We start from the raw sequence: 21,415 nt of genomic DNA on the forward strand, positions 1-21,415 counted from the left end.
TGTTTCCGGTGGTACTAACGATGCATCATTTCTCAAGTAATTTTTATTTTTACACGTCTGTTTTTATATATTTTGTGGTTTTATGTATACGTTTGTTTTGTCTCAGCTCTGTTAAAAAGTTTGATTACTGTGAGGGGCTGTGGAAGGAAATACCATACCCAATGTTTCCAGAAAGGGGATGGCACTGTGAAGAATCAGTTGGTAATGAAATGTAAACATTAATTTTGTTTTAGAAATTAAAGCTATAGACTGTTATTAGTTGCTTTGTCACAATTTGGAATGTTTTTAGTTGATGAAAATATACTTTGGAATGTTTTTATTTAAGGATTATAGTAGGAGGTCACAATACGAAATCTTTGGTGAAAGATTCATTGGTTTTCGACTATCGAATGTGCTTGTGGCGGGTTTTACCTAACCTAAACATGTTCCGATCGGGTGCTGGTTCATTTGTTGCTGATAAGGAGATGTTTGTTTTTGGAGGGATGAAATATTATACTGGGGAAAGCGCAAATGTTAGCATTGTTCTCTTTTCTTTCTTATTGTTGTTTTAATTTTTCCTTTGTTATTTTTTATAATTGTTATTGATTTTTCTTTGTAGGTAGACTGTTTGTACAAGATGGGTCAAGATTGGAAGTGTGAGTTGTTGGAGAAAGAATGCAAGACAAATGAGGTTCATCTCACTTCCGCAAAAGACTTCAGAGTTGAATGGAGTGGAGTTGAAAGTAGTGATGCATTTGCCATTAGCAATAGGAATCTATTTGAGGAATTATGTCTTCAAACCTTCATCATTTTATCGACTAATATAATTTCTACACCAGATTCATTTTCCCTTTATTTGTCAGCATTGTTATCCTTAATTGTTTTGTTGTTAGTTTTTTGTTTTGTTTTCCTTCTTTCCAGTGAATAAAGACTCATTTTTTAGCTATTGGCGAAGATTGAGTAATTGTTTGCTAACCATGGCATGGTAGATTTCTCGAAATCAAATGATAAAAATGAAATGTTCTATGGTGGTTTTGGGACAGATTGAGAATTTTATTTCTCGATCATCTTGTCGGGGCATATCTATCTTCTTTATAAGAAATGGCCTGACCTAGAAATTCATATAACCATAATATAACCACTGCTAATTCTCTGATTCTCTCTATATATAAAAATAAAAACTCATATTTATTACTTATTAAAATGAAGAAGATGTGGGCCTTATTCGACCACGATTTGAATGGTATTAATTATACAACTTAACAGAATGGTACACAATTATTAAATTGTTACAATTGTTCTTTCATTCAAAAATAAAATGTTTGTGTGTGAAACACTGAAACTTGATTTTCACAAAAATCGGGGTTTAGTATTGGGTTTGCTTTTAATTATTTAAAAGAATGTTTAAGGGTTTGTTATCCCATTTAATTTCTTGTGATAAAAATGAGATTAATTTTGTGTGCGGGATGGAAAAGCCCGATTGTAATGCCCATATTTAAAATACGTAATTATTTATTTAAAAATCGGTTGGATTGGATTTGGGATCTGGCGGGCCGATTTACGGGCCCGAAGTCAGATTTGCTTGGGTTTCAAACCCAAGTATATATTCGTATTGTTATGGAGAATAGGGTTTTCATATAATAAAAAAATAATAAAAAAATGGAGGAGATAAAAAAAACTTTCTTTGGAGGTATAAGCCTAGACGACGATTTCGACTCGAGGAATTAAGTAGGAGTTGTTAATACAATTGAGTAAATATTTTTCTTATTTCACCGGATTTATAGTTTTTAATGATAGCATAGCAATATCTTGTCTAAGGTTTCTGCCTATTTATACTGCTTAATATTCTGTTTTATTCGATGTCGTGTCTGCTGTGTTGTTAAGACTCTATTGAAATTCGGAAAAAAAATGGAGGTTTGAACTGTCGAACCTTGTTTGGGCCCATTAAAGCTAGCACTACACCATTTTTCCCTATTTGGAACGGACTGGAGCCGTTTCTGTTAGGTCCGTTGCTAAGATATGAACAAATTTACTAATTCGGCAGTTTATTTTTAACTGATTTTTGGCACACACCAAATAAGAACGGTCCCTATCCGTTCCAATTTGCCAAAATTTTGGTAGTGTAGAATGGGATTGTTGGCAGCAAAGAAGTTAGAACTTCGATCACATCATCATTGAAGTGGACTCATCTTTTCTCCATAAAGCAATAATTAGTGAGAAAGAAGAACCACCTTCATCTGTCATAGCTGTAATAGAAGACATCAAACAACTATTGAAGGAATTCAGGCATAAAAGGATTGTTTGGAACTATAGAGAAGCGAACTGTGTTGCTGATTCATTTGCCCAACATGCGTCTACCCAAGCTGCAAGTGATGATTGGATGACCAATCCAGTTCCTCATCAAGATAATATATCGAAGCTAAGTGATTCAACCCTTGTTAAATGAGTTCTCTTCGTTCTGGTCGTCTCATCCACCTGCTTTTGTATTAAGTTCTATAAGAGCGGATGTTCAAGGAATTTGTACTGAAACGTATTATTAATCAATAAATAAATGAAAGTGCCGTTTAACAAAAAAAAAATGGGCGTGGTATTGACACCCCACTTTATGGGATTGGCACCCCTTTGGCAAAAAGTAGAATAATAATAGGTATTCTTTATATGTCCTTTTACACTCCACATGCCCAATAGTTCTACGGCATCGGGTTGTTGCGAGATCCCATATCCTACGGCAGAGAGTTGTCGTTGCCGCGAAAGACTTTTTTTTTTTTTTTTTTTTTTTTTTTTTTTTTTTTTTTTTTTCACTTCAAATTTTGCGTATTGAACACACATAACATATGAATAGCTAATTTTCTTCTTTAGAGCTTCTTTATACACTCCAAGAACAACACCAAGACTATGAAAAAAAAAAATGTACAATCGAAGCATAATTTTGCTATCTTGCGACAAATATTTTCATATGCTATAAGAAAAATTTGTGATCAAATTAATGAATAAGAGTTTTGATAATTAATACAAGCAAAGACTCTATTTTAGTGAACACAACCATCTCGCGGCAACTAACGTTTTTTACAGTGGCTATTAAAAAAATTTTAAAACAAAAAATGATCTACGACAACAACCTTCCGTGGGATATGGGATCTCGCGGCAACCTGATGCAGTTGATTATGCGATCTCGCGGTTCTTGTTGTGTGTATTTTTTTATGTGATTAATGAAAGAGTACCAATACCTTGGAATTGGTCAAAGGGGTGTGGATCCCATCAAGGATAAAGTCGGGTATCCAACTATCCGTACCGTCAACCAAAAAAATTAAGTAACCAAATTTGATCCCGCCCTCCCCCATTTTAACAACATGCGTTGCGCGTGCCACTACAGTACACTGGTACCAATAAATCCCAATAGTTTGGTAACCTTTGTTAACTTTTGAAATTAGCTCCACCAAACACACAATATAATTTTTTATTTTTTTTCAAAACTCTCCTCCACGTTCTCCCATTCGTGTGAGCTTGTTTTTCCAGCTTAACAAATAAAACATGAAATCACTTCAGCAAAAAGCTTCAGAGTGGAGTGGAGTTGAAACTAGTGATGCATTTGCTATTGATACTACTAATCTATTTGAGAAATTGGGTCTTCAGACTTTTATCAATCTGTCAACTGATTTCTACACCAGGTTTGTTTTTTTTTTCCTTTCTTTGTCACTAATGTTATATATATTTGTTTTCTTGATATTTATTTGACTTTTTTTTTTAACTGAAGGGTTTATGATGACGAGGAAGAGTGGTTCCGTTTGATATTTGCGAATTCGAAGAAAGAAGATGCTATTCAGAACCAGTATGAGTTTTTTGTTCAGAGAATGGGTGGGCCTCCTCTTTATTCTCAAAGGAAAGGTAAACAATTACTCAAACTTCAATATATTTAGCAATTTGGGCAATGAAAAACTACAAACATTATAATGTATAGACTAAAATCTACTAAGAAGCATACTATTAGTCTTTTGGCCATTAATTAATGACTAAAAGACTTGATCTAAAATCAGGGAGTCCAATATAAATCTGACTACTTCGTCAAACATAGTAGCACTGAAAAAGATTCAAGACAAATATTGCATTCAACACTTTATAAAGCTTAAAATTAGAGGAACAACCAACTGTCGATAAAAGAAAAACGGATTCCATATATAGCTTATTTAAAGAAAATTTGTGAATTAAACACCTGATTTTCAGAGAAACACTTAAATCATGATTTAATAACTTGACTAGGTCTGAGAGTAGCAACGTCCAGGACACAAAACCCTACCGAAACAATCAAACTAAACAATCCATTCAATAATAATGGTCTAATAGTCATGATTGGAGTACACATTAAAGGACTGAAAATGGAGGAAGAGAATGAGATAGGTAAGATGTAGTTGTTTGAATAATAACTTACTGAATCAATGAGAATGAACTTATCAGGATTTTTAGAAGGTGACTTTTCAAAGCCACAATGGGAGAGATTAAAAGTGATTTGGTTCAATAGAAGAAAAGAGAGATGATGAGAGAAGAAAAGACAAAAGAGAGGCAGAGAGTATGTTATCCTATTGGAAAGCTGAAACCCTTACCTAACAAAGTGTGACGACAATTTTGTTACTCCTATCCAATTCCAAAGACTGAAAGTTTAAGGACTTACTGAAGAAGTTTGAATCAAGCAACTCTACCATTTTTCATGTCAATACTTTCTTTACAATTAGGTGAGTAAAGCACCGTGCCCAGGAGTCTTGGCTTCCGATTGTACCCAAACTAGCAGTTTCCATACTTAAGAACTGTGCAGTTAAATCGCTACTCAGTCGAAGAGCAAGTAGCGAGTAGGTCTAGTCAATCGGGGAGTAATCGGCATTTCTCGGGCGATTTTTCTGAATACTATATTCTTTTATAAAATGCCTAAATACCTGTTAAATGAAATTAATAGTGAAATACTAACATAATATAGCCAATTAATAACTATTACCCTAATCAGCTAATTGTACATTATTTATGTGTACTTGTTGGATTGATCATTTGATAATGAGCTACAACACATGCAGAATCTTGATTGTTGGTACCAAACAAAAAACCTTATTGTCATTTTTTTTGAGTATTCATCCTTATATATATATATATATATATATATATATATATATATTTAAACATTATTTTTTTTTGAGTATTCAAAAAACCTTATCTTTTAAGTATTCTTCTTTTTAATATTTTATTGTCATTTAATGTTAGTAGTAAAAACTGTTCCTAATTAAAAAATGAGTTGTTGCACAATACGTCCAATTGCCCAACTGTTTGTGTTTGGGTATGCCCCCTCAAAATACACGTGGAGTAACCAAACTCATTCCCAAAGTTAAAATAACAGTTAGACTTTCTGCAGCACCCTTTCCAAGCCGACAAGAACATGTTTTAGAAATTGGAGGGTGCGCCTTCATCACGATTTCATTTGGAAAATGAGGTGAGGAACCCCCCTCTCTCCACTCTCTTTCCTCCCCTTCATCCCCTTCTTTTCACTTTCCTTTCAAAAAAAAAAAAAAAAAAGATCAGATCATATCTCAAATCTCTCACAAACAATGGTGATTAGAAGAGGAGAGGAGATTAGAAGAAGTAGGAACGTACTTGGAGGTTGCTAGAGAGTGAAATCCACTAGCCCGATTCCCACAACACTAAATTGCCCGATCCCGATCCCTTATTAATCGGTAATTAAGTTGATTACTCAGCGATTTTTGAACCCCGATCAGTAATGGGGAGTAATATGTTGGTCAGATCGGCTAGGTACCGAGTAGAGAGTACTCACCGATATAATAGCACAGCTTAAGAAAAGAGAAGCTGAAGAAAAAGTTGATGTATCACAAAGGATAGATGCGAAATTATTGTTGGAAACACAGATTCCTAATTAGTCCACTTTCTTTCGTACTGCCGGGAGAAGTATTTTAAAATGGGTGAATGACTAAACCTACTTAATTAAGACTTTATATTAACACGGATCCCGAGAAAATCAAAACCACTAGTTATGCCCTTACAAAAAAACTGAGCTATTTTGTATTTATAGATTATAGATTATAGATAGATAGATATAGATGTTACCCCTCAGAATAAACTGGTTTTTTTCTCCTCCACAAGAGAGGGAAAACCGCTTATGAAAACCCATGTGAGTCATGATCTAGGAAGCACGGATACTGATACGCGACATGGATATGCAGACACGACATTTTTCAAAAATATAGTACACGGATACGCTATGGACACGTTTGAATAATATATATATATATAATTGAGCATTTTTCACAAAATTCAAATTAAAATGACAATTCATCTTTCTTCTTTCTTCATGGTGGGTTTTAAAAGGATGGTTTTGAAGATTTATCCATGGAGGTTGCCGATTAAAATTAGTTAGTCAGGTATCACTTAATAACTTCATCTTCCTTCTCTTGCATCTCTTTTTAACTTGGATTTTATTTCACTTGTTTTTTTTATTGAAGTTCCAATTTTTTTTTTTTTTTTTTTTTTTTTTTTTATATCCCCCACGTATCCCCCGCGTATTCCCCACGTATCACCCATGTATCCCCCGAGATCGGAAATTAAAAAAATTAATTATAAAATTGGATACTCCAAATCGCGTATCCGACACGTATTGGACGCGTATCGGGGCGTATCTGTGTCGGACATGTATCGGACACCGATACTTCACCCTTAGGGACGTATCGGTGCTTCATAGGTTATGATATATATATATATATATATATATATATTTTTTTTTTTTTTTGCTTGGTAAGTGTAAATTGTATTAAGAAAAGGGAAAACAGAAAAATAAAACTGTACAGGTTTGGGAGAGCCTACATTCTATCATATAGGCTCAAGCCATTCTAACATAACAACCATATGACACCTCCCATTCATATAGCCATTAGGGTTTGCCATTTGATACAAAAGATTCATTCTCAGCTAAGAAAGATCCAAATTTGGCAGCCTGGTCAGCAGCCAGATTAGCCTCTCTCCAATTGTGAGACAATGTCACGCTCTGCACTTTAGAAGTGCATACTTTCCACCTACTGAGTAGTTGCCAAGGAATGCCACTTGAGTTAAAAGCTATGACAACTGCTGCTGAGTCTGATTCCACCCATAGGTTTTACCATCCTTTTGAGAGTGCAAGCTCCACACTTTCCAAAATAGCAAGACACTCGGCTGTATAATTGTCTTTAATGCCGATACCCTTACTCAAGAGTAAAACAAAATCGGCATGAACATTTTTAAAGGATCCACCCAACCTGGCGGGACCTGGGTTACCTCTAGAAGCCCCATCTGTGTTGATCTTAATTTGGTTGCCAACGGGAGGAAGCCATATACATTGTCTAAATATAGTTGTTCTATGAGGTCTAGGCTGTAACCTCCATCTCCTGAGAATGACCATATCTTGTGTGGAGCCATAGGTATTACCTTTCGATAATCTAGCAGAGGCCATGTCTTCATATCTGATCTTTCGGATGCATAGTGCATAGTTCATTTGCTTATCATCAAAGTGCATGGAGTTTCAGTGTTTCCATATGACTACCGTGCCTCCCACAAAAGCTGCTGTCGCTAGGCTCTTCACATAGGGACTGAAGTGTTCAATCTGAAGCTTCTACATCCTCTTGTAATGTTAAAACTATCTGCAACCCATTCCCATACCCTCTTTGCAAAGGGACAGTGCCACATTAGATGTTCCTGTTCTTCGGCAGATTCTCCACAAGTCAAACATTTGGATGCAAGTCCACCTACTGAATAGACATCGTCCCCGCCCAATTGTCTCTCCATAGGTCCACCATCTCACCAGTACAAACAATCCACTGGCTCTTGCTGTGTACGTCCTTCATGACCCTCTTTAGACCAGGCCATAATGAAGAAGTCTTCTATTTAACCTTCTCACCATCTCTTGTCAAAAACTTGCCCCTCATGAATATTGAAAAATCATCCTCTCCCCCCTTGAAGTTCCAGGCCAACTTCATGAGCATAGATACATTAATTTCTCTTAATCTCCTTAAGCCAAGCCCACCCTCCTCCACCGGCTTACACACGCTATCCCATCCAATTGTTATCCTTTTCCTCTAAGTTGGGTCCCCTGCCCAAAGGAAATTCCTTATTGATCTATCTGCCTCCTTGATCAAGCTTGATAGCCACCAGTATACTGCCATATTGTGAATTGGGATCGAAGAAAGAACATCTTTGACCAGCACACATCTTGCCTGAAAAGATAATAATTTCCCTCTCCAAGTCGTCATTCGTGCTCTAATCTTGTCTAATAATGAGCAAATTCTGGCTTTAGACACCCTTCCTTTACATAAAGGAACACCAAGGTACTTCTCTGGTAGAAAACCTTGTTCAATACCCAGTTCAGCCACAACAGTATTGTGCCTATTCATGCCAACATTACCCATAAAAACTTTGCTCTTGGACTTGTTGATGAATTGGCCTGCTGCCATTTGGTATCTAGTAAGCATACTGGATATTTCTCTGAGTCCCCTGATGTGGCCATTAGAGAAAATGATGATGTCATCTGTGAATAGCAGATGTGTTGGACCCGGAATACCTTTGTTCACTACCATAGGCTGTGTGAGTTTTGTAGAGTTCAGCAGTGTCAGGTTTCTACTAAGGACCTCCTCAGCTAGAGCAAATAAGAGTGGAGACAGGGGATCACCCTGTCGAAGCCCTCTGTGAGGTGAGAAGAAACCACAAGGTCCACCATTAATGAGAATAGAGATCTTTGCAGATGAGACAACAGCTTTGACCCACTTGATAAAGATTCTTGAGATTCCAATTTTTTCCAGAGCATGCACTAGGAATTCCCAGCTAATGGTATCATAGGCTTGAGAGATGTCCACTTTGGTTGCAATGTTGTATCCCCTTCTTTTGTAATCTAGCTCATTCATCATTTCTGAAGCAAGCCCAATATTTGAATGTATGCACCTTCCAGGAATAAAGCCCACTTGTTCTTTAGATACTAGTTTCCCAAATTAAAACATGAAAGCTTAGGTTCTCAGGAGAGTTGTGATACTAAAACATGTAATGCCTTTTGGGTCTCCACTACAGCTTCTATTTTGAAGGAATCAATTCCTGGATATTTCTCTCATAGGAAATTAGTGCTAATTTCTTCTTTTATGTCCCCAACTTAATGATGTTCATAGTATTGTATATTCTTATCATATATGAATACCCAGTTATACATACTATGTTTATCAGGAAATATATCGTCTTGTCACATTGGTATAAGAAATAGTGGCGTCATCAGGTCCCAGGTAGCTAGTGTTTGATGAACAAGTATGTCTATGTAGTTTATACATAGAGAAGTAGCAGTATCAGTTGGTTCAGAATCGGGTTTCCAGTTGCAGGAGAATAATTAGTTCAGTAAATTGGCAGAGTAATTGCAAAAGAAACTATGGCAACATTATCTAGTCGCATACGTTAGGTAGCTGCTGCTAGTATCTCCATAAAGGAAGGAACTTCTACCACAGACCCACAGTGCTACCTTTGAACTCCCACTAGCTCATTTGTTCTCTTTGTTTTACTAAAGTAATTCAATTGATTCTGCATCATCCAATTGCTCATTATGTAATCTTTTTCTTGAAACTCTTCACTCATAGAGAATGGCTTACACAGATTCCGTTTAACCAGTTTTGACCTTGCCTCTCTTTACTTGAGTTTTGTGGTTAGGCTATTAATTGGATGTTGAGAGTGAACTAGTTTTTCTTAGGTTTTTGCGTATCCTCATGGAGACCAAGTGCTGACCTGTATCTTTAGCATGTGTGCAAGGCGCATACAAAAATTCCATAATGTCTCAATAACATTGCTCTGGATCTGCAAGTTAAATGTCAGCAATAACTTGTAATAATTCTCCCATGTTACTGTACATACTTTTACAGTCATTATTCTCCCATGTTACCGAAAGAACATATAGGTTTATTAATAATTTTGTTAACATTGGCAACTATTGTACGCTTCTTGCTTAAGACAAACTATAGCTTTTAGAAAAACTATACTTTAAACAAGTCTACCTGCCTCATAGTTTAAGACAAACTATACCTTATAGAGAAAAATAAGATACATATCTGTTGTGATAATGCCAGTGGGAATGTAGGGTGTGATATAGTGATTGCAAAAAGCTCCATCACAAAAAAATATTGTATGCTGATTGTCTTTTTTTTTTAACTGTTTTTTTTTTTTTTTTTTGGGAAGGGAAGGGGAAGTTCAGTACTTTTCTTTCAAAATAGTTTTGTTGCTTGCTATGCCAATGTAATATGAGAATTGCTAATAAAAAGAATGTCAATCTGAATAACATCCCTTATCACAAAGTACCTATTGAAGTATGCGGTAAGGTTTAGCGAGGACTGCAACCATAGTATCCATGTTGAATGCATTAGTGAGTAATTTATGATAGCGAGGACTGCAACCTTGTGAACGGAATAGCTCTAGGCACAAGGTCACCTTGTGGGGTGTAAGCTTCCTCATTTATGATTGAAATGCAATATAGATCTGATAACATAAGTAAAATATACCACTGGTTTAATAATATCCGGTGTTTTGAAGCCAAACGTAATTTATACAGTTTTAATTGCTTGGTACTTCCAAAAGAGGCTCTTGCCTGGTGCAGGGAGACCTGGGGATTGCCCAGGCTTTCTGCTTTCACATGATTGTTTGAGGTCAAATTCTGTTTGTAATGGAAAATCGTTGTCTGTTGTGTGCATGCAACATTCCCTCGTTTTGACATCTCGTTACTTTGCTTGATTTTTTTTCACACATTCGTCTAAAAACTCAAGCTTTTAAAGTAGAGTGGTTGTCAAGATGCAAGATAGACATGGTATTGTTACAGCTGATATCTAATATATATATATAAAGAAAACATTCCTAATGGTAGTAATTTCTCAACTATTTCAATAAAATGATTGTCACCATATTCAAAATGAAAATGGTGAGTATAACTTGACTTATTGTCACAATGCATGTCACAAATCAAAAGTTTGGGTAAGCTTTGATGATCAAACTCGATCAAAGTTGTGATTCTATGTACTGATGAAATAATACTTACTCCTCTTATATACGCTCATTCTAAGCTTACCAAACAATTCTCAATCCATGTTATTTCATATTTAATGTTTGGGAATGCTTAGTGTTAGGTTACAAGTGACGAGGGTTGTTCTATTTTTAGTTTCCGTTATATTTTATTTGTAATATTATGCAGGTCATCCAGCACTGATTGGACGGCACCGGCCATTTCCTGTTACACATCAAGCAGCAGAGAGGTGGTTACACCACATGCAACAAGCATTGGATAACGCTACGGATATTGACACAGATTCAAAGACCAAAATGATGAATTTCTTCAGGCAATGTTTCATCTTTACTTTGCATACCTTTTTTCATCCATACTTTCTCTATAGCTGTTGTTTGATTTTGTTTTGAAAATACTCATGTTGCCTCCTTATGGTTTTCAGGCACACTGCATTTTTCCTTGTGGCTGGAGATGAATTGAAGCATCAAAACTGAGGTCGCCCTGTACGCATGAGCATTTAATTCTCCTGCAGTGCAAAACATCTAATTCAAATATATCATTCCAAAGGAACAAAATACAAATGATATAGTATCATTCCTGTGACAACTTGAATGTTATCCTTAAACCAAAAATCCCTTCACATCTAAACCAAAACTTCTTCAAATAATCTAATGCTATATCTGTTTGGGGCGTAGTAGTTACTAATCTCTTGTTGCCTGTTTGTGAGAATCTTACAAGCATTCTTAGTTCCACTCTATCATTATATGGATACATAGCTACTTATCTAATTGTTTATAGGCCTTATGTTATAAACACTCATTCATTGGTCCACCGTTTTCATAAATTGAATCTCACTGTTCAGCTGTTTAGCTGGTCTGGACCATCAACTTTACGAACTGTCTGTGGTTTGCCGGCCAAGTTTATTAATTTTGTGCCGCAGCCATGGTCTTCTGATGGTATGAACTGTCAATGGTTGTGAGTTTTTTTTTGTAACTTCCTTTAGGTGTTTCTTAGCAAATGATACCAAGTAGAGAGGATATCTGCAGCGCCAGTCTTCTGATGGTATGAACTGTTAATAGATGTGAGGTTTCTTTGCAACGGCCTTACGTGTTTTTAAGGGAATGATCACAAGTAAAGTGGAGATCCTTTTTACTGTATGTTTTTTTTCATATTCACATACCAAATTCACTAGGAGGCACGCCTTGATGGCGTTCTTACTCACTACACAACTCACTGGGAAAGGAGCGCATATCTCCTAATGAAGAAATCAACATAAGTGCAGTAGGAAGGCCATTGCTTAGTGAATTGTGGAATAGATTGATGCGATCTTCTTGAAATAGTTGAACATGTCTGGGACCATTTTGTGCATTATTTTCAACATCCAACGAACATGTCTCAGTACTGAAGAACCCAGATGGTTCTATGTTTGGTTATTTGCTGATCATAGTCCAACAATGACTGATTGCCATGTCCTGGACTTCGTATAAAAAGTTATTAGCTATTTTAACTTTTATAATTGTATGCAAATTTCTTAGTCTGCATTTTTTCATATCCTATAATAAGCGAGATATTTTATTTTGTAAGCGCCTTCTAGCTTAGTTGGTAAAATCTTTGGGTGATGATACCAGAGGTTTGGGGTCCGAACCCCGCCAGTATTAAAGAGTTACTAATCTCATTTACCGCTAGTATCAAAGAGTTACTGATCTCATTTAAAACAGACTTACCAATAAAAAAAAAAAAAAAAAAAAGGAAGAAGATATGTTGCATTAAGCATGATTCAGTTGTCTAGCTGTTTAATTATACTGATTATTTGATTATGGAATGATAAAGTGCATGTTTTCAACCATCGTCAGTTTGGGTGACATTAGGGAATCTTTTAGGGGAACTTCTGATGGGTCAAAATATCTTGCTGAATGCGCCTGGTTCGAGTTGAGGAAATCAAAATAAATGCTGTATTTCGATTGTTGAAATGCAATAATACTAGAATTGGGTGTCAGTTGCACTAGTTTGGCCCCATGGGGGATGAGAAAGCCTTTTGCCATTATTATGAAATCCAACAAGTATACCCCAGAAGGTTTGATGTGATCAGTACGTCCTGTTGTTTAGCTGGTACTAAACACCGATCAAGCAAGTAACGTTCCATTCCTTATTAGTCAACTAGCCATTTGGCCCGGCCTATGGCCAGACTTGCTACATAGATAGCTAAAGACTCAAAAGCCTAAAATCCACTTGAATAAGTATCTAATTAGCAGAATTTCTAACATAGCCATTACTGATATAACATGTCAAATACAAATCAAATAATCTTTTATATATATAGTCAAATCACTTTTCTTAAAAAAAAATAATACCAATGTCGATCCGGTGATTGAGAGTGTTCGAGGCATACCACTTTTGAGAATTGGGAAAAGACGTTTCATATAATCAACACAAAGAACAGGATAAGCAACATTGTTAATAACACCACTAAGGAATTTTAAAGAACCCAGAGTTCTTTTGTTTTCTCTTGGGCTTCCAAAAGGTCTCTACTTGCTAGTAAAGTGCTTAACAGATGGTTTAATTTCCAAATCTCTTGTGGCTTCATCTGTATGGGGACAGTCCTTCACATCTAATGCTTCCTTCTCCACTTTTATGAATTCTCCTTCCGAAGCATTTTCCTCTTCTAGCTCTTTGATGTCTTTTTCCTCATGCTTCAATACCCCATTGGCTAAAACTTCGTCTTTCCCTGCATCAACCTGTAACAAAATATCATTATCAGAGTCAATATCACATAACAGATTAGTCCAAAAATAGGATGAAAATACAACAATGGATACATGGGACATGCTACTTGTGAAGTTTGATATGCAAAGCCCGAGGTAAGGTTAAAAAAACCAGCAGTCACAAAGATAGGCACATGGTGAGGACACATCTAAACGGTGCTTCTGAAAACATAGAGTTATGCAAAGAATCACTTCATCAAGCACAATTTAACGACTGCCATTTTTTATGTAAACATAGACGTTAAAAATGTTCCCATTGGCTGCCATTTTTCAAAAAAAAAATTACAACCTTGTGTAGGGAAACTAAGCACGACATAATACTATATACATTAACTTAGACAACAATTTAGTCTAAACAACAACATCGCTAAACATAAATGTAAAAGTGAATGACCATAAACGAAGGAAAAAGTTAAATAGGCTACGGACTATAAAAGGTCAAGAAGGGGAGAACTTTTTGGCTACGCTGCATTTAAGATTGGTAAACTGAAATGATGTCAAAAGTAATGCATCCACCAAAGAGATGTCTTATTACATTGTGAGTCAACACTTGAGAGATATACAAAGACCCACAAAAGAATGGTATGTAGCAGACACCCTAGTGAAGATTAATCTTAACACACCTGAAAAATGGGAGTCGTAGAACACACACACTCGATTAATTGTAGATAGCCCGATAATGCTATTACAATCTGAAAAGTACAACAAAATCACTCTAAATACAAATCTGATCTAAAACAAAATCATAAATGATAATGGAAAAAATAAATAAATGAATGAAAATGTGAAATAAAAACCATGGGGCAGTCACGCACTAATAAAAAATTGAATACATATATTGAATAAAAACCATATAATGCCAGATAGTTAGAAAGAAGTGCCATTTAGATATATCTTATCAGTCAAAAGTACACAAAAAAAATCGCGGTGGAACATGAAAGTGATGACTCATGGTGGGCAATTGTCAAAATGGAGCATGTGCAAGACGATTAATATGTATCATATGGGTCAAAAACAGATAGCATGCAAATATGCAATGTGATTCAAATCAAATGATTTAAGCAAACATATTCTATCACCTCGATCAATCCATATTAAGTAGCATAATTTTCATCTGATAGCAACATGGTGTATGCTTACAAAAGAAAATTATACAAACAGTGAAGCAGAAACTAACATATAAAGAGTACTCAACATATTAAATTATAAATGAATATACGGCTTTGAGGGTCGTCCTATTATTTAAAAAATAGATGGATGTGGTTTTTCATATAACTTAACCAATAAATGGTTGACAAAGGTGTTCAGAAATAGGGAACAGGAAAATGAGACTTAGATATAAATATAGATAAGATAGATGAAGTAAGCTCATGAGCAATCTCAAACTCTCAAATGCTTTTCTACATTGCTTGTGAGCAATCTCGCCATTTATCTAAATTGCACGACCGATTGTAGGAACTCGGACCCTTAATATACATACCGTTAAAACCAACATAAACATGTCCAAATGTGCCTCTTCCTAGCAGCCTTCCCTTCTTCCAAATAAGTGAACCGGGACTTGTTGGATTTTGTGCTCTTCCAGGGACTTCGTGGAACCGAAGGTGAGGTCGCCATTGCTTAAATTTGAAGGAGAATAAAGAGAAGAATTTGGAGGAAGTGGCTTTGTTGTTTTCCGTCATCAAGCCAGCTTTTGCCGATGATTCTCAGAAGTTGCTCCAAACCCGCGGATGCAGAGGGGAGTTGACACCACTCAATTCTAGAGTTGGGTCCCGGACTTGTCATTCTAGGGTGGGTATAGGAGAACATTCAAAGACTACCCCGCATTGCCGCCAAAATAGTCAGCCCCGACATATCACCTCCCATTGAATTATGTCCAGAATTTTGACTGAACCAGATCGAACAAAGGACCGAACCCAAGTAGAGCAACATCCGGATAAGGTTTTCCGCCCCGTAAGCGAAGCGCGAGCTTTTGCTTAGGGCTGAAGCCTCTCATAGGACTCCTAGAAGGACTTGACATTGAGCTGTCTGGAGCACTTGTGAAAGCACCATGGTGAGGAATTTGTAAGGAGGGTGCATAGCTGCTTAAAGGCCCTCGTCTAGGCGATGTAGATGGATTTTGACTATTGAACAAAGGAATAACTGGTTTTAGCGACTCTCTTGAGTTCTTTTTTATGATGACAGGGGATTGAGCCTTGTGCAATGGCTCTTCTGTTTGGGCAAGCATGTGGGTGTGGGGTGTAAGGAGAGGAGAACGTGGGAATAATTGAATTAGCTCCATAAATCTTCAAAGCTGCAGAGGTAATAGAGATGGTTGAAGAATACATTTATTATTAATTAAAAACAAAAACAAAAACAAATATAACTTTCTCTAGTTGCAGTTGTCACATGTGAGTTAATGTATCAACTATCAAATGTGAATTTCCTATTTATAGAGGAAGAAAGTGTTACAAACTTAACATAAGCCATCTTCTATCGTCTACCAATATTACATTTGAGTCAGAGAAATGGCAATGAAGATCGTTCTGGCATTGATAGTAGTGTATGGCTTGATATCCATTGTTGATGCCTTTTCTGCTTCTGGATGGACAAAAGCCCATGCTACCTTTTATGGTGGCAGTGATGCCTCAAGAACAATGGGTAAGGAAAAAATTTCACTTTTTATATATACGGTTAAGTTTTTCCTTTCCTTATTTAAAGTCGAAAAAGACATGTAGCTCAATTCTCGGTTGTTTACAGGAGGAGCTTGTGGGTATGGTAATCTATATTCTACTCGGATATGGGACCGTGACAGCAAAGATTAAGTCTTCTCTGCTCAACGATGGGGCTTCTTGTGGGCAATGCTATAGGATCATATGTGACTATAACGCATTTCAAGGTGGTGTTTGAGAGGAAAGTCAGAATCACACGCCACCAAAATTCTGTCCTCCAAATTTTGCCCAAGCAAGCGATAACGGTGGATGGTGCAATCCACCACTCCAGCATTTCGATATGGCTCAAACTGCATGGGAAAAGATTGGTATTTACAGAGGCGGAATCGTGCCTGTACTGCTCCAAAGGTTGGTTACTTTCATCTTTCCTACACTGTTTCTTCTCTTGTATTCGCCTACCATGTAACTCACAATTTTGCGTGTGACACTGCAGGGTGCCATGCAAGAAGCATGGAGGTGTAAGGTTCACAATTAATGGGAGAGACTACTTTGAACTTGTATTGGTAAGCAATGTGAGAGGAAGTGGATCAATTTAGTTTGTGTCAATCAAAGGTTCAAAAACTGGATGGCTGACAATGTCAAGGAATTGGGGAGCTAATTGGCAATCAAATTCCTATCTCAATGATCAATCACTCTCCTTCAAGGTCATTACTACTGACGGAGAGACTCGATTCTTCCCTAACATTGTTCCATCTGGTTGGCAATTTGGTCAGACCTTCTCTAGTCGGGTGCAATTTTAGCTCACCGGAGATCTTAAGTCGGCAGAGGCGTGCTTTAATATTTTTCAATGAAGCACCCACCACTCTTATATGCTCTACTTGATCATGTAAAAGTGATGAAATTTCTGTATTCTTGTTTAAAGTCGGATTGAACCCGTGAACCAAAGGCTATCATAAACCCGGTCGCCCAAACCGAGGACATGGGTTGATCTCAAAATGGTTAACATATGTGAATTAAATCTATTTTAAAAACACAATTGTAGATTAGAGAGGTGTTGGTGGTTCCAGTAAAGCATTCTAAAAGGATAATGATCATAATGTGGAGTCCCGAATAGGTTGAAAGTTGCAACATAGGGTGACTGGATCAACTTCTCCTCTTCATCAATAGGAGCTAATTCAGTGCCTATCATTGTGGAAAGAAGGTCTACGATCGGTGGGATCGAAGAAGCCGCCATAGTTACTTCGAATCCATGCAGATGCACCTTTAATTAGATTCATCTATCAAGTATTAAATGTAAATTCTAAATCTCGACCTTAGTTTCTAGGTGCACCCACAAAATAAACAACAAATATAAAATAGAAAGAAACTAAATCATAAAAAGGAGCGATCATCGATGGAGATATGACCTACATACCTTGATTCTTGAATCAACACGAGATGGGTTCCATGTTTTGGTGGGAGGTATTAGGAACCATACCGGTCTATAGGATTGAAGGTGTTTCACATATGAAGTGCTTCCGTGGTCGAACCATTCATGTGTCCCGTGATCGATATCTTATTCGCTACCAAAACAACGGAAAATCAATCAGTTGACTATATATATATTTTTACTTGTCTTAATGAATCATGTATAACTCCATCACTAAAATTTAAAATCAAAGTAATCAGTTTTATGCTTCACGATTTTTCTACAAAATTAAAGTGGTTTCCTATCACACACATTGAACTCAATTATACATGCCACCATAAACTCAATATCAAAACATACCATGAGAAATTGCTTTAAGTTTCATACATGCCACATGCCACGCTTCAGATAACCCAAGAAGCGATTAACCTCAAAGCCAATTGAGACACCTATATTGGCAAATAACTCATCCGCAAAAGCGAACGCGAGGCACTTTTGATGGGGTCCTATTTCAACAAAAAAGTATATCTATATAACCACTGGACTTTTCATAATTATTTCATTCCAATAATGGGAAATGTAATCATACATTTACTTGAGTGTTTACTAACCCTGGTGCATTTGACCAAGCGAATTGAGGAAGCATACCAATAAGCAATGCAAAGAAAACCATAGTCAAGAGATGGTAATTAAGCCATTCAAATATCACCCAGACGGGCACGTGGTTTCACTATATGGATCAAATCCATCCTTCTTTCGAATAAAAAATAATAATTGTTCGCCAGAGATGGAAATCATACCTTTGATCATGTCAACTTTATCAGAATTGCTTAATGCTTTTGACATCTTGGCGGCATCTTCATCAAATGGTATATTGGTAGTCACCGTCTTGGAAACCGAAAGAGCTTCAAATGGTCGTTTAGAAACGTAAATCTTGAAGATGTGGATCCAAGTTCTCGTGCTATCCAAATTGACATCAATAAGTCTTTGAAGACAAATTCGGCCTTCCCTCCGGGTTGATCCTCATTTCCATCGAGTCCTCACTTTAGTGTCGCTGTTGCAAAGAGCATGGTGACGTGCTATTATCTGAATCTTGAAGAAAACGACTTCACACTATCTACTTGATGTTAAAACATTTGGTGCCTAAATTGGGATGCAACCGGATCTTAATAAATTCTACTAAAGATTTATGTACACCGATTAACTTCCAATCTAGCTCCCAATTTCGACGGACAAATAGACTCCAAGTGAATTTTTGTCGGCCAAATTATATATTCAAAGAACTAATACATAAATAATCATCACCGTTTCATGTGTTCTAGTCATGATCATGCGTGATGGGACTTAGACATTTGGTCTCCGGTTTCTCTCTATTAAAGAAAGGTTTCACAATCCATGCAACTGTCCATATGAATTAGAAAAATGTCTCAAGACTTTCATAATTAATAAAATGTGAGTATCACGCATCATCGAGTATCGTATCGCCTACAGACTGCAATCGCAATACTATAGAAGTATCAATAATCATAGCTTTGATAAACATATACATAGTGTGAGTTTCATTACCCCGTCCCTCCGGTTCATCAACAATATTCTTGCAGTTCACATCCCTTCGTTGTCTTCTATTGTTCCTCGGTGTTAAATTACCTTGGACTTCGATTCATGGCCTATACATGAAATTGAGTTTCTTTCGATAGCTAAGTTCAGTATACTTGAACCTTCAGGTACATTCAGATCAATAATACACTGCTAACGGTATCCACAAATATCGCTTAGTAAATCAATCTTTATAATCAAGTAAAGCAAAAGTAGTGCTGAAATGAGTAGATATATAAATCTCTTTCTAGCATGATGAAGGAGAAGTCAAAATCTATGTTATCAAAGACCAAAAATATTTCTGTGATGAGATTGTATTCATCGCCAAAATCTAATACATTGTTTACATCCATTGAATTCAAATGTGAATGAAAATGTGTTGATGGATATTTACATTGTTTACATCCATTGTTTGTGGAATCAAGCTCATCGGCTGTGTCGTTGTATTCAAATGTGAATTCAAATGAATTCAAATGTGAAATAAAAAATTTCACTTTTGAAACCAAATTGGTTAATTATTCAACTTCCGAAACCGAATTCTAAACCCAATTTCACTTCCAAAACTGAACTCATTAATTATTCTACTTCCGACAACGAATTCTAAACCCAATTTCTTGGTCATTGTTTTTGATTTCTTCGATTTTGATGTTTTGATTTATGGAGAACTTACTGTGTTCTTGACATTGGTGGGGCTTGATATTTGATAAGACAAAATCTTCTTTGCAGCCAAGGGCCTGCCGAATAAGGAGTACCAGGAATAAGCATCAATTTCCAAAAGTAAGATCCACCATCACCTTGAAAGCTACAGCATACAGGCTACAACATACTCAAGAAAGAAATAAATATACAACTTTCATTTAGAACTTTCTTTCATAAAGATTGCACTTTCTTCACTCATAACAAAGCGCTTCTGCATCTTCCAAGGAAATTGAGAATGATGATTCCTCGTAGTAAAAGCAGTATTAATGCATTGTTGTCTGAGGAGATGAGTGGAGAAATTGCGGGCAGCGTTTGTTGCTGCCTTGTTAGGCAGCATAAATATATCTTATCAGTCAGGCACACAAAAAAAAATCTTGTGGAACATGAAAGTGATGAAGACGACAACGAAGACAACGAAAACGGGAGGAAAAAAAAAACGAACCTGTTTTATGTGATTGCCTGCAAAAGGAAATCAAGAACTTCATGGACAACTTTGATGCTGAGAGAGTTCTGCTTTAGAAGAAACAGTGCTAGCATTGGATCGATGGTTCCATTAGGGTTTTTTTTTTTGTATGGCGAAGAGTTTTGTTTTATTATCTTAATTTGTTTGGGTTACGAACAATTGAAATATGGAAAAAAGGGCGTAGATTTACTTTTTTTAAGAAAAATCTGATGTGTCAGTCTCAGAGAAAAAAAAGGGGCTGACGTGGGTCACTGGGAGCATTCTCAACTACTCAGTATTAATGGTCTTTGATGGACTGTTAAGTCGGCCTAACAGTAACCATCATTTTAACAAACTAATCGTTGTACAATAATAGCATTCAGTCGTACTGCTGGTTTAACCAGGGATATGAACAATCATTTATCTGTACATGATTATGTGGCCAGGATCAATGGGACGACATATATGTTTCTTCGTTATCTTTAATTTGTATGTCATGTTAAGTTTATGTTGATTTTTTTTTTTTTCCTCGACACTAGCTACCCAGCAGTGATTGTCCGATTGAGTACCAGATCAACAGGACCTACGTCATGGGTCCATGTAACTTAATCTAAAGTCTGTTTTAAAGTGAAGAAAATCAACATAAATGCTGGAGTATTGGTATCGGTTGGCGTAGTTGACTGAACGTGTTAGGGACCAAGAGCAAGCGTTTTGCCATTATAGTTGCTGCTTTGATCAATTTGTCGCTGATAGACGTGTCAACAGATGGTCGTTCACCTCTAGTAAGAAGTAGTTTAGCTATTGGAAGTTGCACTCTGATTAGGTTTATGATACAAACTCAAAGAG

The 21,415-nt window shown here is 36.5% G+C and overlaps 1 protein-coding gene, 2 long non-coding RNA genes and 1 pseudogene across 3 annotated transcripts; 2 read left to right on the plus strand and 2 right to left on the minus strand.

Annotated features, from left to right (window-relative positions):
- The first annotated feature begins 3,394 nt into the window (after positions 1 to 3,394).
- GLB3 (hemoglobin 3) lies at positions 3,395 to 11,719 on the plus strand. Its single transcript, XM_086602898.1, has 4 exons — positions 3,395 to 3,647; positions 3,734 to 3,864; positions 11,204 to 11,348; positions 11,457 to 11,719. Exons 1-4 carry the CDS (start codon positions 3,511 to 3,513, stop codon positions 11,506 to 11,508), a joined length of 465 nt encoding a protein of 154 aa, XP_086459024.1. The 5' UTR covers positions 3,395 to 3,510; the 3' UTR covers positions 11,509 to 11,719.
- Positions 11,720 to 13,302: 1,583 nt separating this feature from the next.
- On the minus strand, positions 13,303 to 16,242 carry LOC147511070 (uncharacterized). Its single transcript, XR_015219181.1, has 3 exons — positions 15,257 to 16,242; positions 14,400 to 14,468; positions 13,303 to 13,749 (listed from the first exon to the last, which is right to left on the minus strand). It is a non-coding gene; the product is annotated as an uncharacterized LOC147511070 (long non-coding RNA).
- A 24-nt stretch (positions 16,243 to 16,266) lies between these two features.
- On the plus strand, positions 16,267 to 17,296 carry LOC147511071 (expansin-A11-like; annotated as a pseudogene).
- A 2,900-nt stretch (positions 17,297 to 20,196) lies between these two features.
- Positions 20,197 to 20,691, minus strand: LOC147511072 (uncharacterized). The gene is made up of 2 exons (XR_015216924.1): positions 20,570 to 20,691; positions 20,197 to 20,449 (listed from the first exon to the last, which is right to left on the minus strand). It is a non-coding gene; the product is annotated as an uncharacterized LOC147511072 (long non-coding RNA).
- Between the last annotated feature and the right edge of the window lie 724 nt (positions 20,692 to 21,415).

This window comes from Coptis chinensis, chromosome 3 (genome assembly GCF_015680905.1).
Source record: "Coptis chinensis isolate HL-2020 chromosome 3, ASM1568090v1, whole genome shotgun sequence".
In the NCBI taxonomy this organism is placed as follows: Eukaryota; Viridiplantae; Streptophyta; class Magnoliopsida; order Ranunculales; family Ranunculaceae; genus Coptis; species Coptis chinensis.

What these genes read in the sequence shown, in the direction of transcription:
- GLB3 (XM_086602898.1), top strand. Translation starts at nt 3,511, where the DNA reads ATGAAATCACTTCAGCAAAAAGCTTCAGAGTGGAGTGGAGTTGAAACT. An exon ending in TCAACTGATTTCTACACCAG is followed by an intron (nt 3,648 to 3,733) that starts GTTTGTTTTTTT and finishes TTTTAACTGAAG; the next exon opens with GGTTTATGATGACGAGGAAG. An exon ending in AAAATGATGAATTTCTTCAG is followed by an intron (nt 11,349 to 11,456) that starts GCAATGTTTCAT and finishes TATGGTTTTCAG; the next exon opens with GCACACTGCATTTTTCCTTG.